We start from the raw sequence: 20549 nt of genomic DNA on the forward strand, positions 1-20549 counted from the left end.
TCCTCTCTTCACTTTATTCCATGCACCTTTTTTTCCTACTTTGGATTTAATAGATCTTTGACTTAAAGGCCACCCTTTCCTTCTGAAAGGTGCACTTAATCAAGATTTTACTGTAAATAATACATGCTTGATATTAGTGGAAATTTTAAAAAAATCAAACTAGACTGATTTGTTTATTAGACCCTAAAAGTAATTTATATTTGGATAGTGCAAGCTGAATTGGAGATGTTTTCACTTACTAAATTAACTGCTACTTTCTCATTTAAAGCTGGATTCTCGCTGCTATTGTTTTAATAACTCATGCCCATCATGTGGTGAGACAAAACTTATTTGAGGATAGGTTGGCATAAAGATGATATTTGGGGGTTTTGCCTATTCATTTCCCTTATTTTCTCAAGCAGTAAGGATATTGATATGGTGAGGTTTCTGACTTAAAAGTGCAGTCTACTTGTATAAATAAGCACTATGTAAATAGGTATGATTCATATATTTTTCTTAGTATCCATAATCTTCACTAGTATTTAGGCTATGTTATTTGTGGTAAAACATTAAATCTAGAATATTTTCTGAGGTTTGGACATTATGCTTAAAGAAACTAAAAATGCTGATATGTGGAGAAAAAAATATGCGAATATTGTAAATCATGTTTCAGTGTTGGAAATAACTGATTAATAAGTAGTTAAATAATATGCAGTTGCAATGTATTTTAAGGGGACGCGGTGGCGCTGCGGGTTAAACCGCTGAGCTGTCGATCGGAAGGTCGGCGGTTCGAAACTGCGTGGCGGGGTGAGCTCCCGTTGTTAATCCCAGCTCCTGCACACCAAGCAGTTCGAAAACATGCAAATGTGAGTAGATTAATTGGTACCGCTTCGGCGGGAAGGTAACGGCGTTCCGTGAGTCATGCTGGCCACATGACCCGGAAGTGTCCTATGGACAACGCCGGCTCCAAGGCTTAGAAACGGAGATGAGCACCGCCCCCTAGAGTCGGACTCGACTGGACTTTACGTCAAGAGAAACCTTTACCCTTAATGTATTTTAAATCTGTCACTGTTTTAGAACAATCACCTGTAAAGCAAACATCATACAGCTTAAAAAGTGCCAGACTTTTCTGAAATGGAACATTTCGATCCCAGAAAATTTTCCATTCGTATCTGTTAAAGACAGGTTCAGAGGGAGAATGTTTGTCCATACAAACATACCTGATTCCTGGCATCTAACTCACTCTTTTCTTTGCCATTTCTGCTTCCTGTGTGAAGTTCCAAATATTCCATCTATATAGCTTTCAGCTGGAAACAATTTCCCACCCATTTTTTGCATATTTTGCCATTTGAATTCTGTAATATGACACTTACTTGATCTAAGCAGTAGAAGTAAACATATGCATGCCCAGCAGATGATTTTGCTGTCTCTTTGCCCTAAAAATGTTTCAGATTGTTTAAACTTCTTAAAAATTGTCTGATTGGAAAACATAGCATAAAGAATATTCTGTTGACTTGAAGTTATTTAGATTCTGATTTTTGAAATATATTTACAGAATTGAAGAAGCTGATATTTCTGAGCGAAGTGCAAATGAAGAAAATGGGGATATATCAGAAGGAGACCAACCACAAATTAAACATAGCCGGCATAAAAAAAAGAAACACAAACATCGAGGCAAACATAAGAAACATAAACATTCTTCAGAAGAAGATAAGGACAAAAAGCATAAACATAGGCACAAACATAAGAAACATAAACGAAAGGAGGTTGCTGATATCTCGGATAAGGAAGATGGGCCAGCAAAAAGAACTAAAATTGACTTCTTAGCTCCTCTAGAAGATTTAGAGAAACAAAGAGCATTATTAAAAGCTGAGCTTGAAAATGAGCTAATGGAAGGAAAGGTTCAATCTGGGATGGGATTAATATTGCAAGGATATGAGTCAGGTTCGGAAGAAGAGGGAGAAATCAATGATAAGGTGAGAAATGGAACTAGATCTGCAACTAAATCATCAAATGTTAAGGGAAAGCTTGAGATTGTAGACAATAAAACTAGTTCAAAGAAACGCAGTAAGAGCAGATCAAAAGAACGGACTCGACATAGGTCTGATAAAAAGAAAAGCAAGTCAGGAGTTGATGGAATAAAAGAGAAAGCTACTAGAAGTAAATCAAAAGAAAGAAAAAAATCTAAAAGCCCATCCAAAAGAACAAAGTCTCAAGATCAAATAGGAAAGTCAAAATCTCCAACCCTTAAAAGGCGCTCTCAAGAAAAAAATAGGAAGTCAAGGTCTCCTCCTGAAGATAAGACTAAAGCAGAAGATAAGATCAAATCAAGAGATCGTAAAAAATCTCCAGTAATTAATGAAAATAAAATTAGGGATCGTAGCAAAAAATCCAGATCTCCAATAGAACGAAGAAGCAAATCCAAAGATAGACAATCAAGATCAAAAGATCGAAAATCTAGAAGATCCGAGACTGAAAAAGAAAAGAAGCTTACCAAATCTCCTTCAAAAGATGTGTCATCAGGTAAAGAAAACAGGTCTCCTAGTAAAAGACCTGGTCGTAGCCCTAAAGGACGAAGTTTATCTCCAAAACCACGAGATAAGCTAAGACGCAGCAGATCACCCCTCCTTAATGATCGCAGATCTAAACAGAGTAAATCACCATCTCGAAATCGGTCTCCTGGTAGGAGGGCAAAGAGCAGATCAGCGGAGAGAAAAAGAAGAGAATCGGAAAGGAGACGCTTTTCTTCTCCCAGGTAATGCTAATGGAAAAAAATAATTTGATTTAGGCTTTACTCAGAATTGTGAAAGTGGGAGGGATGGAGGATAACATTTGCCAATATTCCTCCTTGCATGCTCCAAAAATCTACCTTCAAGATAGTGTATCATGGTATTGGGGACATAAGAAATCTGCAAAAATCATGTCACTTCTTGGCTGTTTGTTGTATTTCAAGCTGTCCATTAATAAGGAGTCCTATTTGTAGAAGATGAAATCTGGATGGACCCAAAGAATGTGGAATAAAACATAAAAGTTTACATACATTTGATTCTGGTATATATCAAGATGGAAAATAGTTGTAAGAACACTAATTTATTCTGTGTTTTGTTTAGCAATTACATTTGTTTATAGGATACAATAGAATGGGTCAGTTGGCACAGAAGAAACCTTAGAATGCAGAAGCATATGACTTCCTTCCTTCCTTCCTTCCTTCCTTCCTTCCTTCCTTCCTTCCTTCCTTCCTTCCTTCCTTCCTTCCTTCCTTCCTTCCTTCCGTTGTAGTAGTAGTAGTACCACCACCAGTCTGTGACTTGTATTATTATGAACTGACTCATCTTCATTGGTTTCCACTACAATGCTATTCTGTCATTCTCAGTAGAAACTATCTGCCTAGTGACTACAGTACAGAAAATCCACAGATTAAAGATAGTTCTGCACAAGAATATGTTCTGTTAAACACAAGGAGCTGCATGTCTATGGCAAGAGTCAGTTTATGTTGAAGGGGTTAAGAGCAATGTATGTGTCATGGAACTGTCATCAAGTCTAGTCATGTTTTTGGTGTTTGTTTAAAATGATATCTGTGTCTAAGGTAATGTGTACATGTATTTGGATAGGAAGGAACATTCTTTTAAGGAATCAGGACAGAAAGCCTGATGCCTTCCCATATGCCCCCAGCCAGCAGGGTTATGGCAAGAGATTGTAGAAGTGGTAGGCTGTGATGTCTGGAATGTGCTATGTTTCATTTCTAGGTTCAGTGAATGCAAGTGGATAAATCTAATAAGAGCTGTTCATTTTGATAATAAAAAGGGCAAATTTTGTATGCAGAGGCAGCAAAATCCAGAGAGTAACAAGAGAGGTATCAGGTGGAGGCAGATAGCAGCAGTTTGATGAGCTTCTGAAGTTCTCATCTAAATCTGGTCCTAACTGGCAGATAAATTGCTGGGTTATGTGACAATCTGAGGTGTGATTGTACGGTTGGGAATGGAAAAACACATTAAATATAGTAATAAATATTTGCATTTTGAGAATTCTAATTTGACTCAACATTGTACCATTTTCTTAAGGCAGACATTAGGTTTGTGCTCTTTTTTTTCTCTGCTCTTGTAGTTTATAAGCAAAACTGTAAACCGACTAGATGGCTACAATTTAAATTAAAATATTTTTAGTAAACAATCCTCAGGCTGCTTAGTAGATTGGAATTTAGTGTCTTCGTTGCTAGAATTTTATCTTGGGGATCAGTTTAGTGATATCTTCAATATGCTTACATTAGTGTGCAGTCACTGAATATTAATATGCCTTCTGCATTTTAAAATACAGTGTATTTTAAATGAATTTCAATTTCAGTGGAACTTATTTCTGTGTATTGTATCTTTTGTTGTCATTATGAGATGTAATTCACAAAAGTATATTGTGAAAATCAGTTGAAGCAACAGATTCTTAAGTACATTTTGAACCTCTTGACAGTTAATTATTGGTGGTGTATGTTTTAGTTTTGTGCGACAGGCATAGGCATGAAGTCAAATCTAAAATACTGAGTTGACACAGACCTTTTCACACTTAACATAGAAGCAATGACATCAGTAGTCTTTTAATTATGATTTAATTAAAGATTTTCATGGGTTTGCATGGATTATAAGTAACTATTATAAATACACTTTTTATCAATATACTGTTTGTATACTTTTTCTGATAGTATATAAATGTCAGATTTTATTAATTTCTTATTCTGGGAGTGGGTTCTTCATACCATTCTTTCCTTTGGCTGCTTTCATTTTCAAATTGTTTAACTTGTATGTGTGTGGTGGTCATCTAAAGCTCAAATATTTAAATGGAAATTGGGACATAAAAGTAATTTATTTTCATTGGATACAGTGTTTATCAGTCAGATGAGCCAGTACTTTCATAGTTGTCCTAAGTGAGATAAGGTTGATTTCCTCTGTAAATTCAGAGAAAGAAGAATAATGGTCTAATGATTCTAATATGAGGATATATGATCTAATTTAAAAAAGAGAAGAGAAAGTTATGTCCTCAATAGTTGTATTGTTTTAGCTTGCATTACTTGATTTTGAATAAGACAATTGAAAAGTCTAGAAATAGAGTAGGTTTGAATTGTGTAACCTACACAAAGGTCTTTCAGGGCTTAAGAAAACTATATAATTGAAAGTTAATTACATAGTAATGTCATATCAGTGTTTAGTCTTGACAATTACAGAGTGTTCCTCTCTAGGGATGATTTTAATCAATTTCACCTTCCCTTTGTAACATCACACTCCCCCCCACCATTAGTCCTGAAGACATGAACCCTGCAAAATTCTGAAGCAGTATGGAAAAAAATGCAGTGATAAGGGAATAATTCCAATAGGAGCATCTGTTAGGTTGAGCAAGTGTAAAGTGATGTACGTTGGTGCCAAAAATCCTAACTTCCCATACAAACAGACTTGAGCTTATATTTAGGCATAAAACATTTAAAGACATATTTGAGAGCCAACACAGTTAACGTATTGGGGCAAGACTCAGGATCAAAGCTAGCAGTGACTGATGAGAAAACAAATATTGGAGTAAGTGGTTAACCGTTCAGTGAAGGTGTCAACACAGCATGCATCTTCTGTGAGGAAAAAAAAAGGCCAGCAGCATGTTAGGCATAATAAGAAACAGTATTCAAAGTAGAGATGTCAGTGGTGCAACCGCATTGGGAATGTGTACAGTTTTGAACTCTGCATCTCAAAAAGGATATAGTTGAGCTAGAGAAGGTTCAGAGGAGGGCAACTAAGGTAATCAAGAAGCTAGAGCAGCTTCCCTGTGAGGAGCAGTTGTGACACTTAAGGCTTTTCAGAAAGGAGGTGAACAAGAAGGGATATGATTGAGGTGTACAGAATTATAGATGGTATGGATAAAACAGAAAAGGAGAAGCTATTTTTCTTTTCCCAAAATTCTAGAACCAGGGCTTACCCGATAAAATTGAATACTGGAAGAATCAGGACAGAGAGAAGGAATATTTTTTTTACCGAATGCATAATTAAATTTTGGAATTCACTAACATGAGAGGTAGTACTGGCTATCATCTTGGCTGGCTTCAAAAAAAGGGTTGGACCAATTCATGGAAGTCATAGGGGAAAATGGCTGTTAGCCTTGATGGCTGTGTGACTGCCTCTGAAGGCCATCTGCTGGGAAACTATTGGACTTCCTTGTGCAGTTGTTTGTCTGCTGTGAGAACAGATTGCTGGACTAGATGGGTCAGGGGTCTGATCTAGCAGGGCACTTCTGTTCTTACGTTGAAGTCCATTTTACAAACAGAAGAACTCTTTGGATTCTATCCACCACGTTAAACTTAGATCTAAGATACAAAGTAGCCATAAATAGACATTTAGAAATCAAATGCTTCAGGTAATCTCTTGACCAGGATTGTAAATAATTTCAAGGGTCCCTGTAGAAGTGAAAGCTTTTCAGGGATGACAAGCTTTTGAAACTTGGGGGGGAAAGCAAATTTTTCAGGCTTTCCTTATGCCATATTTTATACAATATAGTTAGTGTTAGGTATACTGAATGTGGGAAAACAAGCTAATGTCTGTTGAATTATTTGCAGTATTGCTATAGGCAATAAAATAGGTTGAGGATTAAGTGTAGGCAGTAGCTAATACTTTGCTAAAACCTAAAGCCTTTGTAATATGGTGTATAATATGAAGGAAGTATTATCTGATTAGAGATTAAATTTGTTCATGATAATATCCTTTTCCTAATTCTTGTGTAAGTAAAATTACACCATTTGTACATTGTCTAGTGTGCTATACTTCAAACATTATATGTGCTATTTTAATCCCATTTATATCCTGAAAGGTAGTGGATAAAGTTCAATTTTTTTTTTTTGCTGGTATAGGTGTGCCTATCACTTTAATTCATATCTTCCTTCCTGTAGTCCATAGTCATGTATATTGCTCATATGCAGGGCAGTATATTGAAAAAAAAAGTTTTTTTGCTGAGGAAGGCAAAAACATGTGATGGTTAAGGAATTTTACTTTCTTGCCCCTCTAGCTGGAGAAAGCATTTCTGTTTTTATCTGCCCCACAGACCAAATTATTGTAGTAATACTGAAGCCATCATAATAGATTCTGACTTTACTTTCATAGCTTTAAAAAACTTACTAACTTTTAAAAATATTTTTCTACAAGAATTGGGAAAACAGTGGAACCAGTTGTGCATTTTCACTTTATTGTTCCCACGTTAGTTTTGCAACCATAATCTACAATGAGGTAAACTAGGCAAGGTGTCTCTCACTTCTGTTGCCCATTTTTACTAATAGCCAGCAGGGTAGGAATGAAACCACAATTTGAGATTTAAAATACACTGTCAGCAGAGAAGGAATAAAGCCATAGCTTGAGATTTAAAATACATGTTAAAAGGAACTCCTTTGTGAATGTTATGCAGTGTAAATGCTGTTTGTTGGCATATGTACGTACTCAGTAATTACATTTTTGCTCAATCTCTGGCTGGTAGAACTTGGTCTTTCTCTTCTGGATTCCTCCCCTGAGCCTTCTGTGCAGGTAGATTCTGGTCCCCAATCTTCAGCTCACTTCTCTGGATTGTACTATGCTTTACTTTAGGAGTCTTTGAGCTCCTCAGAGTAAAACTCCTGGCATAGGTCTATCCTCTCCAGTCCATCTCAGGATCTGCCAGCATTGCCAGTGCTATCTAGATTCCTCTTGGATTGCTAGCCACAACTCTCCTCTATCAGAGTCCCTTCCTTTATCTGGTTAGCAGCCCCCCATTTCTTAATCCTATGGGAAAATCTTTATACTGTATGAGAAACTAAACTCCTATTCTCAGGTTCTGCTGATAAGAACAAAACAGCTCACTAGAACAAAGTGATTGTTTGGGTGTTGGGGCTCTTCATGACAGATTCACCGAGAGGCATGCCTCCTGTAGCCTGTCATGCATATTAGTGGTTTTAGTGTTGTTGGCATCGCTGCAGACTTCAGCGAAAGAATCTGTATAAGTGATATCTCTGCTTTATTATCTGTTTTTAAAATATCTCTGCCTGCCCCCCCCCTTTTTTTAATATATTCTGCAAAGTTTAGGAGTCTGCTGATCTTTCCCTCCCTCCCTCCCCCCCCTTGTGTTTATATGGGGGGAGAGTTATACCTACATAAGCACAAGTGTGGAAGATTCAAATTAATGTATATGAAGATGCAGTTTAAACATTTCATTCAAATTTAGGTGCTGATAAATCATGTTGTTTCATTCTTTAGGAACAACCCCCAAATGCTTCTGCTTTCTAGAGTCTCTATTTTAAAATGTAAAATAGTTAGTAAGTTTGGAGCTATATTCCATTCCTTGTCACATATAAACAAACCCAGTACATACTTCATAACTTGTGAAAAACTTTCCAACCTGATACCCTCTACAGCTTTTGAACTGCGGTTTCTATCAAACCTCAGTTAGGTGAATAATCATCAGAGAAGATGAGATTTGTATTCAGAACATTTGGAGAATATGAGTTGAGTTAAGCTAAGTTAGGAAGCAAAATCTTCCAGTTTTGTAACATTTTTCGTCTGTTTAAACTCATCTGTTATATATTCTTTTATAGTTTAATTTCAAGTTGAACTTTTAAAGTGGCTTTTATATAAGATTATAGTTCTTTTTTTTTTACCTGCTTCAAGAACGCGAACGAGAGATGATATCCTCTCTAGACGGGAGCGATCAAAAGATGCTAGTCCACCTAGATGGTCTCCTTCCAGAAGAAGATCCAGGTCTCCCATTCGACGAAGATCTCGCTCTCCCCTTCGACGTAGCAGGTCTCCAAGAAGGAGAAGTAGATCTCCCCGGAGGAGGTATGTAAGCAGAAATAAACACTGTACAAGTGGTATTTTCCATCAGCATGATGAGGTTGATTCTCTTCACCTGGCCTCCACCTGTCATCAAAATAAGCTCCTATCCTGAAATATGCTCTCCTAGCCCTCTGAAGCAGATTGTGTAATGCACCGCAGTGGGGAGGAGAAAGTCCTAATACATAATGCAGTGTGATACTATCCTGTATGTTAAATAACAATCGTTCTTTTCTAGTTTTTACTTTTTCCAGTTTATAGCTAAGGTATCCCTCATTTCAGATTGTGCTGTATTCCTTTTTGCCAATAAATTTTTGAATAAAAGTACAATGTCATCCTGATATCAGGGTAGACAAAATAGTTAAGGTTGTTCATCTAGGTGTTTTAAACTACAGATTTCTATAATTTCTGATTGTCTGCCATACTAGCTGTTAGTCCAAAACTTCTGGAAAGTATCATGATACCCTGGTGTTACTTCTATATCAGAAAAACTTTATTATGATATCTTATCGATGATATATGTGCCTTCTTTTGAGCAATTTTGCTCTTTGTATAGTAAAATAATAGTGTCAAACAAAACTAAATATGGTAGTTATTTATAAAAGGACATTTTTCATTAAAATCCATTTTCAGAGATAGGGGTAGGCGCAGTAGATCTCGTTTGAGAAGACGATCCAGATCACGAGGTGGCCGTAGACGGCGGAGCAGGAGCAAAATAGAAGATAAATTTAAAGGAAGCCTTTCAGAAGGGATGAAGATTGAGCAAGAATCCTCATCTGATGAAAAGTAAGCATTGCATTTCAGTGTCTCATATAGTATGATGCCCTGGTGTGATAAGAATACTTTAGTTGTGACTTTAAACTCTTAAATAAAGTATCAGGTTCTAATGGGCTTACGTTTGTTGTTGCATTAGTCTTTATGCTCTTTCAGTGCTTTTCTTCATTAAGATGGGGTAGAAACATGGTCAGAGGAAACCTAATTTTTTTCAGTTGTTTTAAATCTCCAGAACTGGATTGGTACTGAAGAGACTTAATAGTGTGACTGAACATTTACATACTAGCTATGAGAAATCCTGGGAACAGGTGAAATACCAGATGATTGGTGGAGGCTAGATATCTGTATTGATACCTTGGGACAATTCTTGAGCAGGTCATAAGAGAGCTGTTTGTAAGCACCTTAAAAACAATGCAGTGGTCAGCATGGATTTGTCAAGAACAAGTCTTGCTAGAATAATCTTATCTCACTTTGAACTTCCTTACTAGATTTTAAAAATGCTGCAAACCGAATATATATTGATTTCAGCAAAGGCTTTATCAAAGAATCCACTGACATTCTGATTAACAGACTAGTTAACTGTTAGCCGATTAAATAAATAGATAGTCTGACTCAGAAGTTATATCAAAGCATCATCAGTTCCTCATCAAACTGGAGGGGGTGTCACAAGATTCAGTTCTGGGCCTTGTACCCTTCATCTTTTTTTTATTAATAGATGAGATATAAAGAAGATTATGGTTATTAGGTTTGCAGATGAGATAGAATTAGATGAATTGATAGAAGGCAGAAATAAAACCTAGTTTGATAATTTAGAAAAATGAATGGCAATGGGAGAATGAAACAGAGTTCTTTTAAGCTTAAGTGAAGAACTCTACAGAAGAAAAAAGCAAATGCAAAAGACTATATCAATAGAAATAAAATGATGGAAAACGACAGATGTGTTTAATCTGTATGGTCACATCATGCCTTGGGTATTTTGCCTAGTTTTACACATTACACTTTGAAAGATTCAGGTAAACTGCACCATATTCAGAGAAAAGCAAAAATGATTTTTAGAGACAAGAAACTAAGTCTGAGGGAATAAGGTTGAAGGAACTAAGAATGTTTAACCTTGAGAAAAAAACACTGAGGGGGAATATGATAGCATTGTCCAAATCTTGCCAGATAATGCTTGAAGTGAGCTATTCTAGGCTCATGAACCTTTGATTTTGCATAATCAGAAAATGAACTGTATTATTTTTTAAAAATGCTTATTAACATCTGAAATACAGGCTTCTAAGGGGGCTTAAATGCCTACAAATATTGCAAATTAGCAGAGTGTAAAAAGAGGGGAGTCAGAAACCCAATTTTTTTTTTAATTTTCCTTTTTCTTTATTTTTTGGTAATTAATTCTTGTTAAATTTGCTGTTTATCTATTTTTTCCTTTTGTTAACATGTATAAATACACACACACATATACTAAGTAACAATACAAGGGAGACTTTAATAGTAAGTAATTAGCTTAAGATCGAAACCTCTAGTATATAACAGATATTTTGATGTGACTTGTAGTGATTCTTTTTCAGTGTTATACTCAACTTTGGACGAAAAAGCCAAATAATGTTATGCCTGTAATATTGACTCCCTAAATTGTAACTAACATTGATAGAATATTGTTTCTTTCTCTTCTCTCTCAATATTCTAAGTTACCTAAATAATAGAATGCTAATAATTTTCAGTCATACAAATGTCAACGTATTGAAACAATACAACATATTAAGATTTATAACAACGGAATCAAAGGGGGGGGGAATCTGAAATATGCACTTCCCTACTTGAGAACTAAAATGTTTTCTTATAAAAGAAGCAGTGTTTTTAATATTGTAAATATTGCAGAAATACAGAATTAGCGTTGCACATTATTGATCTAAACTTTTTGGCAGTTGGGCTGCATTAAAAATTGAGGGAAGTTGTGCAGAGTAATGATGCAGAATAGGTGGATGCCATTCTTTTTAGTTCCTTTTCCCATATCATAGGAGGAGGCTCCAGGACCACTAAAAGGAGATACAGGCCCTTCTTGTGATCTAAACAGACTTGAGCTTATATTTAGGCATAAAACGTTTAAAGACATATTTGAGAGCCAACACAGTTAACGTATTGGGGCAAGACTCAGGTTCACACGTACTCTCAGTCATGGAAACTCACTGGATGACTTTGGGCCAGTCACACACTCTCAGCCCAACCTGCCTCACAGGATTTTGGGGTGGGGGTGGCGGAAACCTGGAGAAGAAAATGCTTTGTGTACTGCTCTAAGCTCCTGGAAGAAAGGCAAGATATAGAACATAAATATTTGGCGGCGGGGGGAGGGGAAATACCACAGTGGAACTAGGACAAAAATTCAGGAAGAATTATTAGTCTTCCTCATAGTTTAACTAACATAATGACTTAATAAAGGGGAAAAGTGTTTCCAATTCCTTGGAGTTCCTTAAAAGGAAACCATTCCTGTCCATAGAAGTGTAGAACCTCCTGATGAGTTGAGAACTGCTGAAGTGGACAGGCATCCCAATATGGAGAAAATCCACTTTTCCCTCTAACCAGCTTTCTTCAGAAAGACTTTCTTATCATCTAATTAAGAAGCTTTTAGGATATGGTACAGCAAAAGTTGCTGCCTGAAGACAGAGATGAAATTTTCTGTGAACTTCAGGCCAAGGATTTTGAGTGTTATTTTGGACATACATGTTCTTGTATCAATACATGCAATACTGAGATGTCAAATTGTTACTTTTTAAAAATAGCCTTGAAGACTTTGATGTTGAAGAAGAAGATGAGGAAGCTCTAATAGAGCAAAGAAGATTACAGAGGCAAGCAATTGTGCAGGTTTGTTATGTTGCTATCCTCCTCATCAGAAGACTAAACTCTTAAATAGATATATTTTTTTGGGTAAGAATCTTATTAGATTTAAAGCAAAGATAAAAACTATAAAAAAGCAAAAAAAAATACAAAAAGAAAAGAGAAAAAAACCTAAAAACTAAGAGAGCCAGTTTGGTCTAGTGGTTAAGGTGCTGGGCTAGAAACCAGGAGGCTGTGAGTTCTAGTTCCGCCTTAGGCATGAAAGCTGGCTGGGTGACCTTGGGCAAATCTCTCTCTCTCTCAGCCTAACCCACCTCACAGGGTTGTGGTGGGGAATATAGGAGGAAGGAGTATTAGGTACGTTCGCCACCTTAGGTTATTTATAAAAATATTAAAGGTGGGATAAAAATAAAAATATAAATAAATAAATAAGTGTGAAAACACAAGGAAAAAAAATTAAAGATTACATAAAGAGGTGACATCCGACTTTTAACAACAAGAATATACAGCAATTTTCATAATCCCTTACTCTATATCCAACCAAAATCACATTATTTCTATAAATCATTCTATTAGCACATTATAAAAGTCACTAAATACAATTGCTCCTTCCCCTTATATTAAAATACACACATATACATACATGCATACAGTAAACCTCTTAATCACCCCCCCAGAAAAACAATTTATTTAATTATTTCCTTCCTACCACTATTTCTATACATTTCTGTCTCCTGTAAGAGAGCCAGTTTGGTCTCGTGGTTAAGGCAACAGGCTAGAAACGAGACAGAGAGTTCTACTCCTGCCTTAGGCATGAAAGCTGGCTGGGTGACCTTGGGCCAGTCACTCTCTCTCAGCCCAACTCACCTCACAGGGTTGCTGTTGTGGGGAAAATAGGAAGAGGAAGGAGTATTAGGAATGTTCGCCTCCTTGAGTTATTTATAGAAATAATAAAGACCAGATAGAAAATAAAAAACATATAAATTGTCTACTCTTAAAATTAATACTGCAATTATTACAATCTTAATTCTGTTAAACCTAAAACCAGCATTTATTGTTTATATCTTATTAATCTTAACAAATTGTTGAAAAAGAGTATGAAGTCAGACAAGCCTTAAAAGCAATCCAGATAAACATTCTCAGATCCTTACCCCACTTTGAAATAGACCAAAATATTCACGTATCTCCACAATAAACACAAGGCATTTTTCACAGAGAGATCAAAAAGTCCAACTGCTCCCCTTAAAAAATCAGATTTCTCAGCAAAAAAAAAAAAAAAACCTCATAGAAAAAAACCTCTTTTTCCCCATAACTTTCCATCAAAAAGACAATTCCATTTATCATTTGCAGTTCGATCTGTCCATTTAATCCCTTCAGTTCCACAATGTGGTTGTCATCAGCAGAAACCTCGATCTCACTATCAGTAAAGACATTTCTATCGTTGTTTTGTTCCTCAACTTCTTCCACAACTTTCCCAGCCAGATGACACATTTTAAAGCTGATATTTTCTAGTGTCCCGAATATCTTGCAAAATAGCTTGACAGGAGTCGGAAAAGATCTGTTTAAAGGACTGTTTAAGCTCACAATGAAACTCTGAGAAAGTCTCCTTGAAATTCTCCATGTTTCAGGCAGTAGATTGTGGTGCCCCCTAGATAATTGACTAGTGAGAATAGGAGTCAATGAGTTAATGGGAAATTTCTGAAAGTTGTTGACACAAGAGAAAGTATCTTGAATCTTCAGCTTTCTCTTGCCACTTTTCCTGGGAGCTGCTAACAAGCAGCTCCCAGGGAAAGTGGCAACAGAAAGCTGAAGATTCAAAACATCATATTCAACGTGTAGAAAAATATTAAATTCTTCAAATTCAATACAGAAATAATAGGGAGGTGCTTATTTATTCTCAATGCTCCTTAGTATTTAAAAGGGAAACAAGCCAAAACTTTAAAAGTTTAAAAATTAATCCCAGAAATAATGATAAGCACCAAGAGAGAATGCTTCTCCTTGCTGTAAAAAGCCTCTCTTAGGATAAGTAACTTAAAAAATACAAATTGGGTGATTTAGAAATGGGGTGTCTCTTTAAGGCTACAGCGTGGCTTGGAAATGGTGATGTCCCCGCCTCCTGGCGGCTCTTACCAGATTGGTGCAGACGCTGTTTGCAATTCTCTGGCTGCAATCTACCATTCTGGAGGGCAGATGGGAAGATTCAAAGTGTTTTCTTTGTCCATGAAAACGCTCTGGGCTTCAGGAAAAAGCCTGCCCGAGCCAAAAAGACTGCCGCATTGTCAGTTCTGTCTGTGGAGCTCGCGGACACAGCTGTTCATTCAGCCATGTCCCCACCGGAAGCCAAAATTTTAAATAGATTTATTGTAGGAAATGTCATCTACTTTGTTTCCTAGATTCCAGCTGTTATTTAAGACAAGGTTGTAATTGTCAGATTTTAAAGTAGTCATATTATTCAAAGTAGTAATGGCTCTGAGTGAAATTTGTTAAAACATTTGTAATGTAGGTCCTTTCTTTAAAAGGTGACTTTTATGGGTTGCAAAAAAGAAATCTTTGTAATAAATGAAAACTAAGAAATTGCTCTTAAACTTATGCAACTACTGTATGTAGAGCCATATGCCTGCCCATTATGGACAGAGAGGAAGCGTATCTCCATGTCTAATCATTGTCCTGTTCATTTTATCGGGGCATTAACTCAACCAGCAGCTGTATGTTATTGCAACCAGAGGAGTGGTATAACGAGCCTCAAAGCTGGCTGTTAACACTCCCTAGAGCAGCGTTTCTCACCCTTGGCAACTTTGAGATGTGTGGACTTCCAACTCCCAGAATTCCCAGCCTGCATGCTGGCTAGGGAATTCGGGGGGCTGAAGTCCAAGGTTGAGAAGCACTGCCCTAGAGTGTGTACAAATATTCAAATAGCCATGCATTCCCAAACATTTTCTGGCATAATTGGTTGCTACTGTGTATCTCCACATACGTAGCAGCTGAAAGAGGAAAGGAGCTAAAAAGAAACACATTGAACAAAGGGCTGACATAGTAAATGACAGGCTATTGAAGTCTGGAATACAGTAGAATCTTGGTTAACCGGCACCCCTGGGGATTAGTAGATGCCAGATATATGTAGTTTCCAGTTGCTTGAGAGTTACTATTAAAAATAGGCATGCCAAGTTTGGACTTACCTTTCTGCTAGAGAGGCAATCCCTTTCTGGCAGAGGGGTGGGTTTGGACTTGGCGTGCCACGCCGATCAGTCCCTTTCTAGTGGAGGGGTGGATTTGGGCTTACCTTTAAAACGGTGGGCTTGAACTTGCCTTTCTGCTGGGGGAGAGTCAGCGCGGCGTGGAATGCCAGGTTTGGGCTTGCCTTTCTGCTGGAGGGGGATCGGATTGGTGCAGTGCGGCACAGAGCACCGGGTTTGGACTTGCCTTTCTGCTGGGGGGGGGTCAGCACGGTGCGGTGGGCCAAGTTTGAACTTATCTTTCCGCTAAAAATTGATTTTATTTAAATTTTTGACATATTATTTCATTTTTTTTGCTGGTTGCTTGAGAGCGCCGGTTGCTTGAGTTCCGGTTAACCAAGATTCTACTGTATATTAAATGGTTTTCTTGCAGAGGTCTAGAATAGATATTCTAGATGGAGGGATATTTGCTTTCATAGCAGAATCTTGATTCTTGGGAGGTTGCTCTTGAGGTTCAGGAACTCAGAAAAAATGTAGGGATATAAAATATGTCTATAATAGAGCAGAAGAAACAGTGAATAGATTCTTTCGTAATGCTGGAGGGAATTTAAATAGCTATTTTGTTTATCTTATTATTAAATGCAGTATAAATTATGGTGTTTTGTTTTCTTTTTAGAAATATAAGTACCTAACCGAGGATAGTAACATGTCTGTGCCATCTGAACCAAGCAGCCCTCAAAGCAGCACTCGCAGTCGTTCAAACTCACCAGATGACATTCTTGAACGGGTAGCAGCTGATGTTAAAGAGTATGAACGAGAAAATGTGGACACTTTTGAAGCCTCAGTGAAGGCAAAGCACAACCTCATGGCAGTTGAACAAAATAATGGTAATAATTAAAAGAGTTTCTAATACGTTCTCAGAGAATAATTATCAAGCAATCAGCAGTACAATATTTACATCAGGACAGCTGAGTAAAGCAATATATGTCCTTCATTTATGACACTGTGAAATAATACTTTCGTCCCTTTAGAAATTAGCTAAATTATGGCTGAAGCCACTGCTGGACTTGAGATGCTGAAGTCAAAATATACTCATCTTGGTAGACTAAGTTCAAAGACTTTAAAGGTTCCTGTTCAATCCTTAGCATAATAGGTAACGTCTACCATAGTACTGAGCAAACTTCTGTTCATGCAGTATGATATTCTCCTTTCGCTCCCTTCCCCTTCCTGCAGCATTCTTTTGTTCTCAAAAATGTTCTGGCTGGGAACCCCTCCACAGCACATTTTCATGGCATATAGGGTTGCAAAAGATAAGGGAAACTACTTCTTGTTTCTTCTAGCAAACATCTTTATATCTGTGGAACTGAAACAATGAATTTTACGCAGTGTAATGTGACTTAATATGATATCCCAGATGGGGACACAGTGTACATATTATTATTTCTAAATAGCACCATGTGTTAGCATTTCAACATTTATCTAATAATTTAATTGTAAATATTATACCATGTGTTTGTATTAGGATTCCTTACAGTTAAAGGAGAAATAGAAAATTGAATTAAATGTCCATCTCTCTTAGCTAGTATTGCAGCTCACTGTTACTCATCGTTATATCCAAACAAAATCATAGAGATTATCCCATATGCAGTGATGGATTGATTTAATGTACAGCCTAGTTTACTGACTGGAGCTGTGTGAAAGAAACATCCTACTATTATTTTAAAAAAAAACAACCAGTGATTGCTGGTTTTAATTTTGGAACCTCTGAAAGATGAAACTGGGGGCACTGTGTAGTTTAAACTCTAATAAAAGCTGTTTTGGAGATTCAACTCTTACTCCTATCAATCCTTGAGTTGAGGCGGCACAGCTTGCTCCATTCAGAATTGTAAAACAGAGTAGCTCATCTTAAGTTTGGTGCTAGATGAAAACATTATTTTTCAGTCATTTCAACCCTGTAGATTTTAATTGAACACCTTGGTTGTGACAAATGTGAGGTTGTGTTTATTTTATTTATGGATTGTAATTGTGTATAGGTCATCCAAGAAGATCCCGGATTAGTTGTACATTTTACAAAATTATATCTAACTTGTTTATCATTTCATTATCTTACATTTTAAGTAATTATGTAAATATTTGTTTAAGGTTCATCTCAGAAGAAAATCACAGCTCCTGATATGTTTACAGAATCAGATGATATGTTTGCTGCATATTTTGACGTAGGTGCAATAATAGATATATTTTATAACAGTTTTTGAAATACAGCACTGTTCTAGTGAAACAAATATATAGAAACCTATTAAAATTCACTGAATTATTTTCTGAAACAGTTTAGATTGTGATTCTTTAACCATTTTTATTATCTCTGAAGGGATTATTATGGTGCTATTTCTCAATGGCATGTAAGTGGGTAAATATTAAAATATTTTTAACTTTAGTGAAGTATGCACTGGTATCTTACTCTTTTAGGTCAGTAAAAGACAATGTGGTAGTGTAGGTTGCTTAATATTATTTATCACTAAGATACAATTTCCATTTATTTTTAAACTATATATTTAGTATTCAGTTATTTAGAATGTGAGGAAGAAGCTTAAACCAGTCTTTATTTCAGAGTGCACGTCTTAGAGCTGCTGGCTTTGGAAAAGACTTCAAAGAAAATCCAAATCTCAGGGACAACTGGACAGATGCTGAAGGATATTATCGTGAGTATTGTTGCTGAATCTCCTTTACATTACCTGCTGAATAAAACTGGTAAATTAATGTGTTGCATTATTTTGTATATGGAGCAGTCCTCCCACCAGATCTTTTGCTTTGTTTTGGATATATGGGACATCTTAAGTGCTCACACTGCAACATAATAACTTTTCTTTTCCATTCCCCTAGGTGTAAACATAGGTGAAGTTCTAGATAAACGTTACAATGTGTATGGTTACACTGGCCAAGGAGTTTTCAGTAATGTGGTTAGAGCCAGAGATATGGCAAGAGCAAACCAAGAAGTGGCTGTGAAGATCATTAGAAACAATGAACTTATGTAAGTGAGAAAGTTAAAATGTTTTAAATTGTATCAAGCCAATTGGGAATAGTAGCAAATGCTGCTGACAAGTACTGTATAACAGAAACCCTGATGAGCAGCTACCACAGACTTGCAGTATCTGTGTACTATATTATATCTTTAAAGTGTCACATTTATCAATCATATGTATAATTAAATAAAATTAATAAACTGCAGCTTCTAGTTTTAGATAATAGACAACAGGGTTTTTTCCCCCAAATGACATATTGCTGCTTTAAGTCAATTGTTTTCCTTAATTTAACAAATATATCTGTGGGAAAATGTGAATTCTTTGGCCTCATCTAAAATCTGTAATATTTCTGACATTTAAATTATTCAGTAAATGGTGACTTAGCCACATTTTACAGGAAAAATTGAAATGCCTATTTTGTTCTTTATATATTTATATGCCATTTGAGGGAATCTTTGGCAGCTCTTTGATCTTGAAAGAGAGGATAATGCTTAAACCAGAAACAAGTGATTTCAAAATGCAACAGAAGTAAGATGTTACTAGTGGTGTGCACAAAATGGAAATTATATTTTGTTCCAAGCTTGGATTAAACCATAACTCCTAGAAGTTTGGCTGAGCTATATTGGGTCATTTGCAGTTTGGTAAATTGAAAACTTATGGACTTTTATGGTTGTTCTGAATTTTTGCCAGAACAAGTTGCAGAGGGATCCTGGCATGATTTTGCAGGGCAAATGGAGCAAGGCTGGTACACATCTCTCCTGCTACCCTCAGCAGCTTCCAGCACATCCTATCTCAGTGACCTGCCTTCCCTTATCTTCCAGTGCCTTCTTTCTCCTGCACCCCCAATACCTACTGCTACCGCCAGTGCTCTCCTCAATAAAGAACAGACTCTCAAGATGGCATATCTCACTAGCTTTCTTGCCTTAATTTTCCCGGTCCTTTCCTCCCTCCCCCATCTCCCCTCAATTGCAGCCAATGCTCTTAGCCTTTTTTCCCCCCTCCTCTTATTCACACTGCCACCTCTACCTGGAACAGCCTGTTCTGATTGATACCCAGAGTAAAGCAGTCCTATTCCATTCCATTGTGTGAACCAAAATAATTTTCATATCAGACATGGATCACCTAAAAACAGCTTCTGAGTATATGCCAGAATATTTTACACATCCCTACACGTTGCTACAAAGGAATATGTAAGAATTAAGATGTTATTTCTCATAGTCTTCACTACCCATGTATCACATTTATGAATTTCAGGGTAAAACAAAAAGAAGCATGCCCAGAATTTGCATTTGTATTAATTTGTCTGGTTTTGAAGGGATACGAACTTTAAATTCTGAAGTCTTTAAAATATTGATGGAAAACTATAACAATGAAAATTACATGATTGAACTGAGATGGGGTTTGGTTTTTCATGTTCTGTTATAAATTATCTTTTTTCAGGCAAAAAACTGGTTTAAAAGAACTGGAATTCTTGAAAAAGCTCAATGATGCAGACCCTGATGACAAATTTCATTGTCTACGTTTGTTCCGACATTTCTATCATAAGCAGCACCTCTGTCTAGTATTTGAACCACTCAGGTATGTGTCAAAAAATAAATTTAAGCCCTTTTAAAAATATGCTTTTTAACGCTAAAACCTCTTTGTTCATAACATACTGACTTATGAAGTTGTACATTGTTGTAATGCTTCAGAAATAGTTGTTCTCCCAATTTAACAATAAATAGTTACTGTATTTGATAAACATATTTGAGGATGAGTACAAATCTATTCATGAATTCAAAGCTTAAAAGTACAGATGCACTGGTCAACTTCCCTGGTTGAATCAGAAAACACAATATCCTCTATATCATAGGCAGTCTTAATCATTAATATTATTAATTATGTAGAAGATAATAACCATAATTAGTTGAATATGGTTATAACTGTTTTCAGTTGTTTGGTACTATTTTGTTGATCTA

The 20549-nt window shown here is 36.4% G+C and overlaps 1 protein-coding gene across 7 annotated transcripts in view; it reads left to right on the forward strand.

The window, feature by feature from the left end:
* Positions 1-20549, forward strand: part of PRP4K (pre-mRNA processing factor kinase PRP4K) — a 34637-nt gene that overhangs the window by 1923 nt on the left and 12165 nt on the right. For all 7 annotated transcript variants that reach the window (XM_063298834.1, XM_063298835.1, XM_063298839.1 and 4 more), the window contains exons 2-10: positions 1535-2734; positions 8631-8801; positions 9429-9581; positions 12344-12425; positions 16248-16458; positions 17714-17787; positions 18180-18270; positions 18452-18599; positions 20032-20169. In XM_063298834.1, the coding sequence (XP_063154904.1) occupies positions 1535-2734; positions 8631-8801; positions 9429-9581; positions 12344-12425; positions 16248-16458; positions 17714-17787; positions 18180-18270; positions 18452-18599; positions 20032-20169 (2268 nt within the window). The remainder of the gene's footprint in view (positions 1-1534; positions 2735-8630; positions 8802-9428; positions 9582-12343; positions 12426-16247; positions 16459-17713; positions 17788-18179; positions 18271-18451; positions 18600-20031; positions 20170-20549) is intronic.

The sequence above is a fragment of the Candoia aspera genome, chromosome 3 (assembly GCF_035149785.1).
Source record: "Candoia aspera isolate rCanAsp1 chromosome 3, rCanAsp1.hap2, whole genome shotgun sequence".
Lineage (NCBI taxonomy): Eukaryota > Metazoa > Chordata > Lepidosauria > Squamata > Boidae > Candoia > Candoia aspera.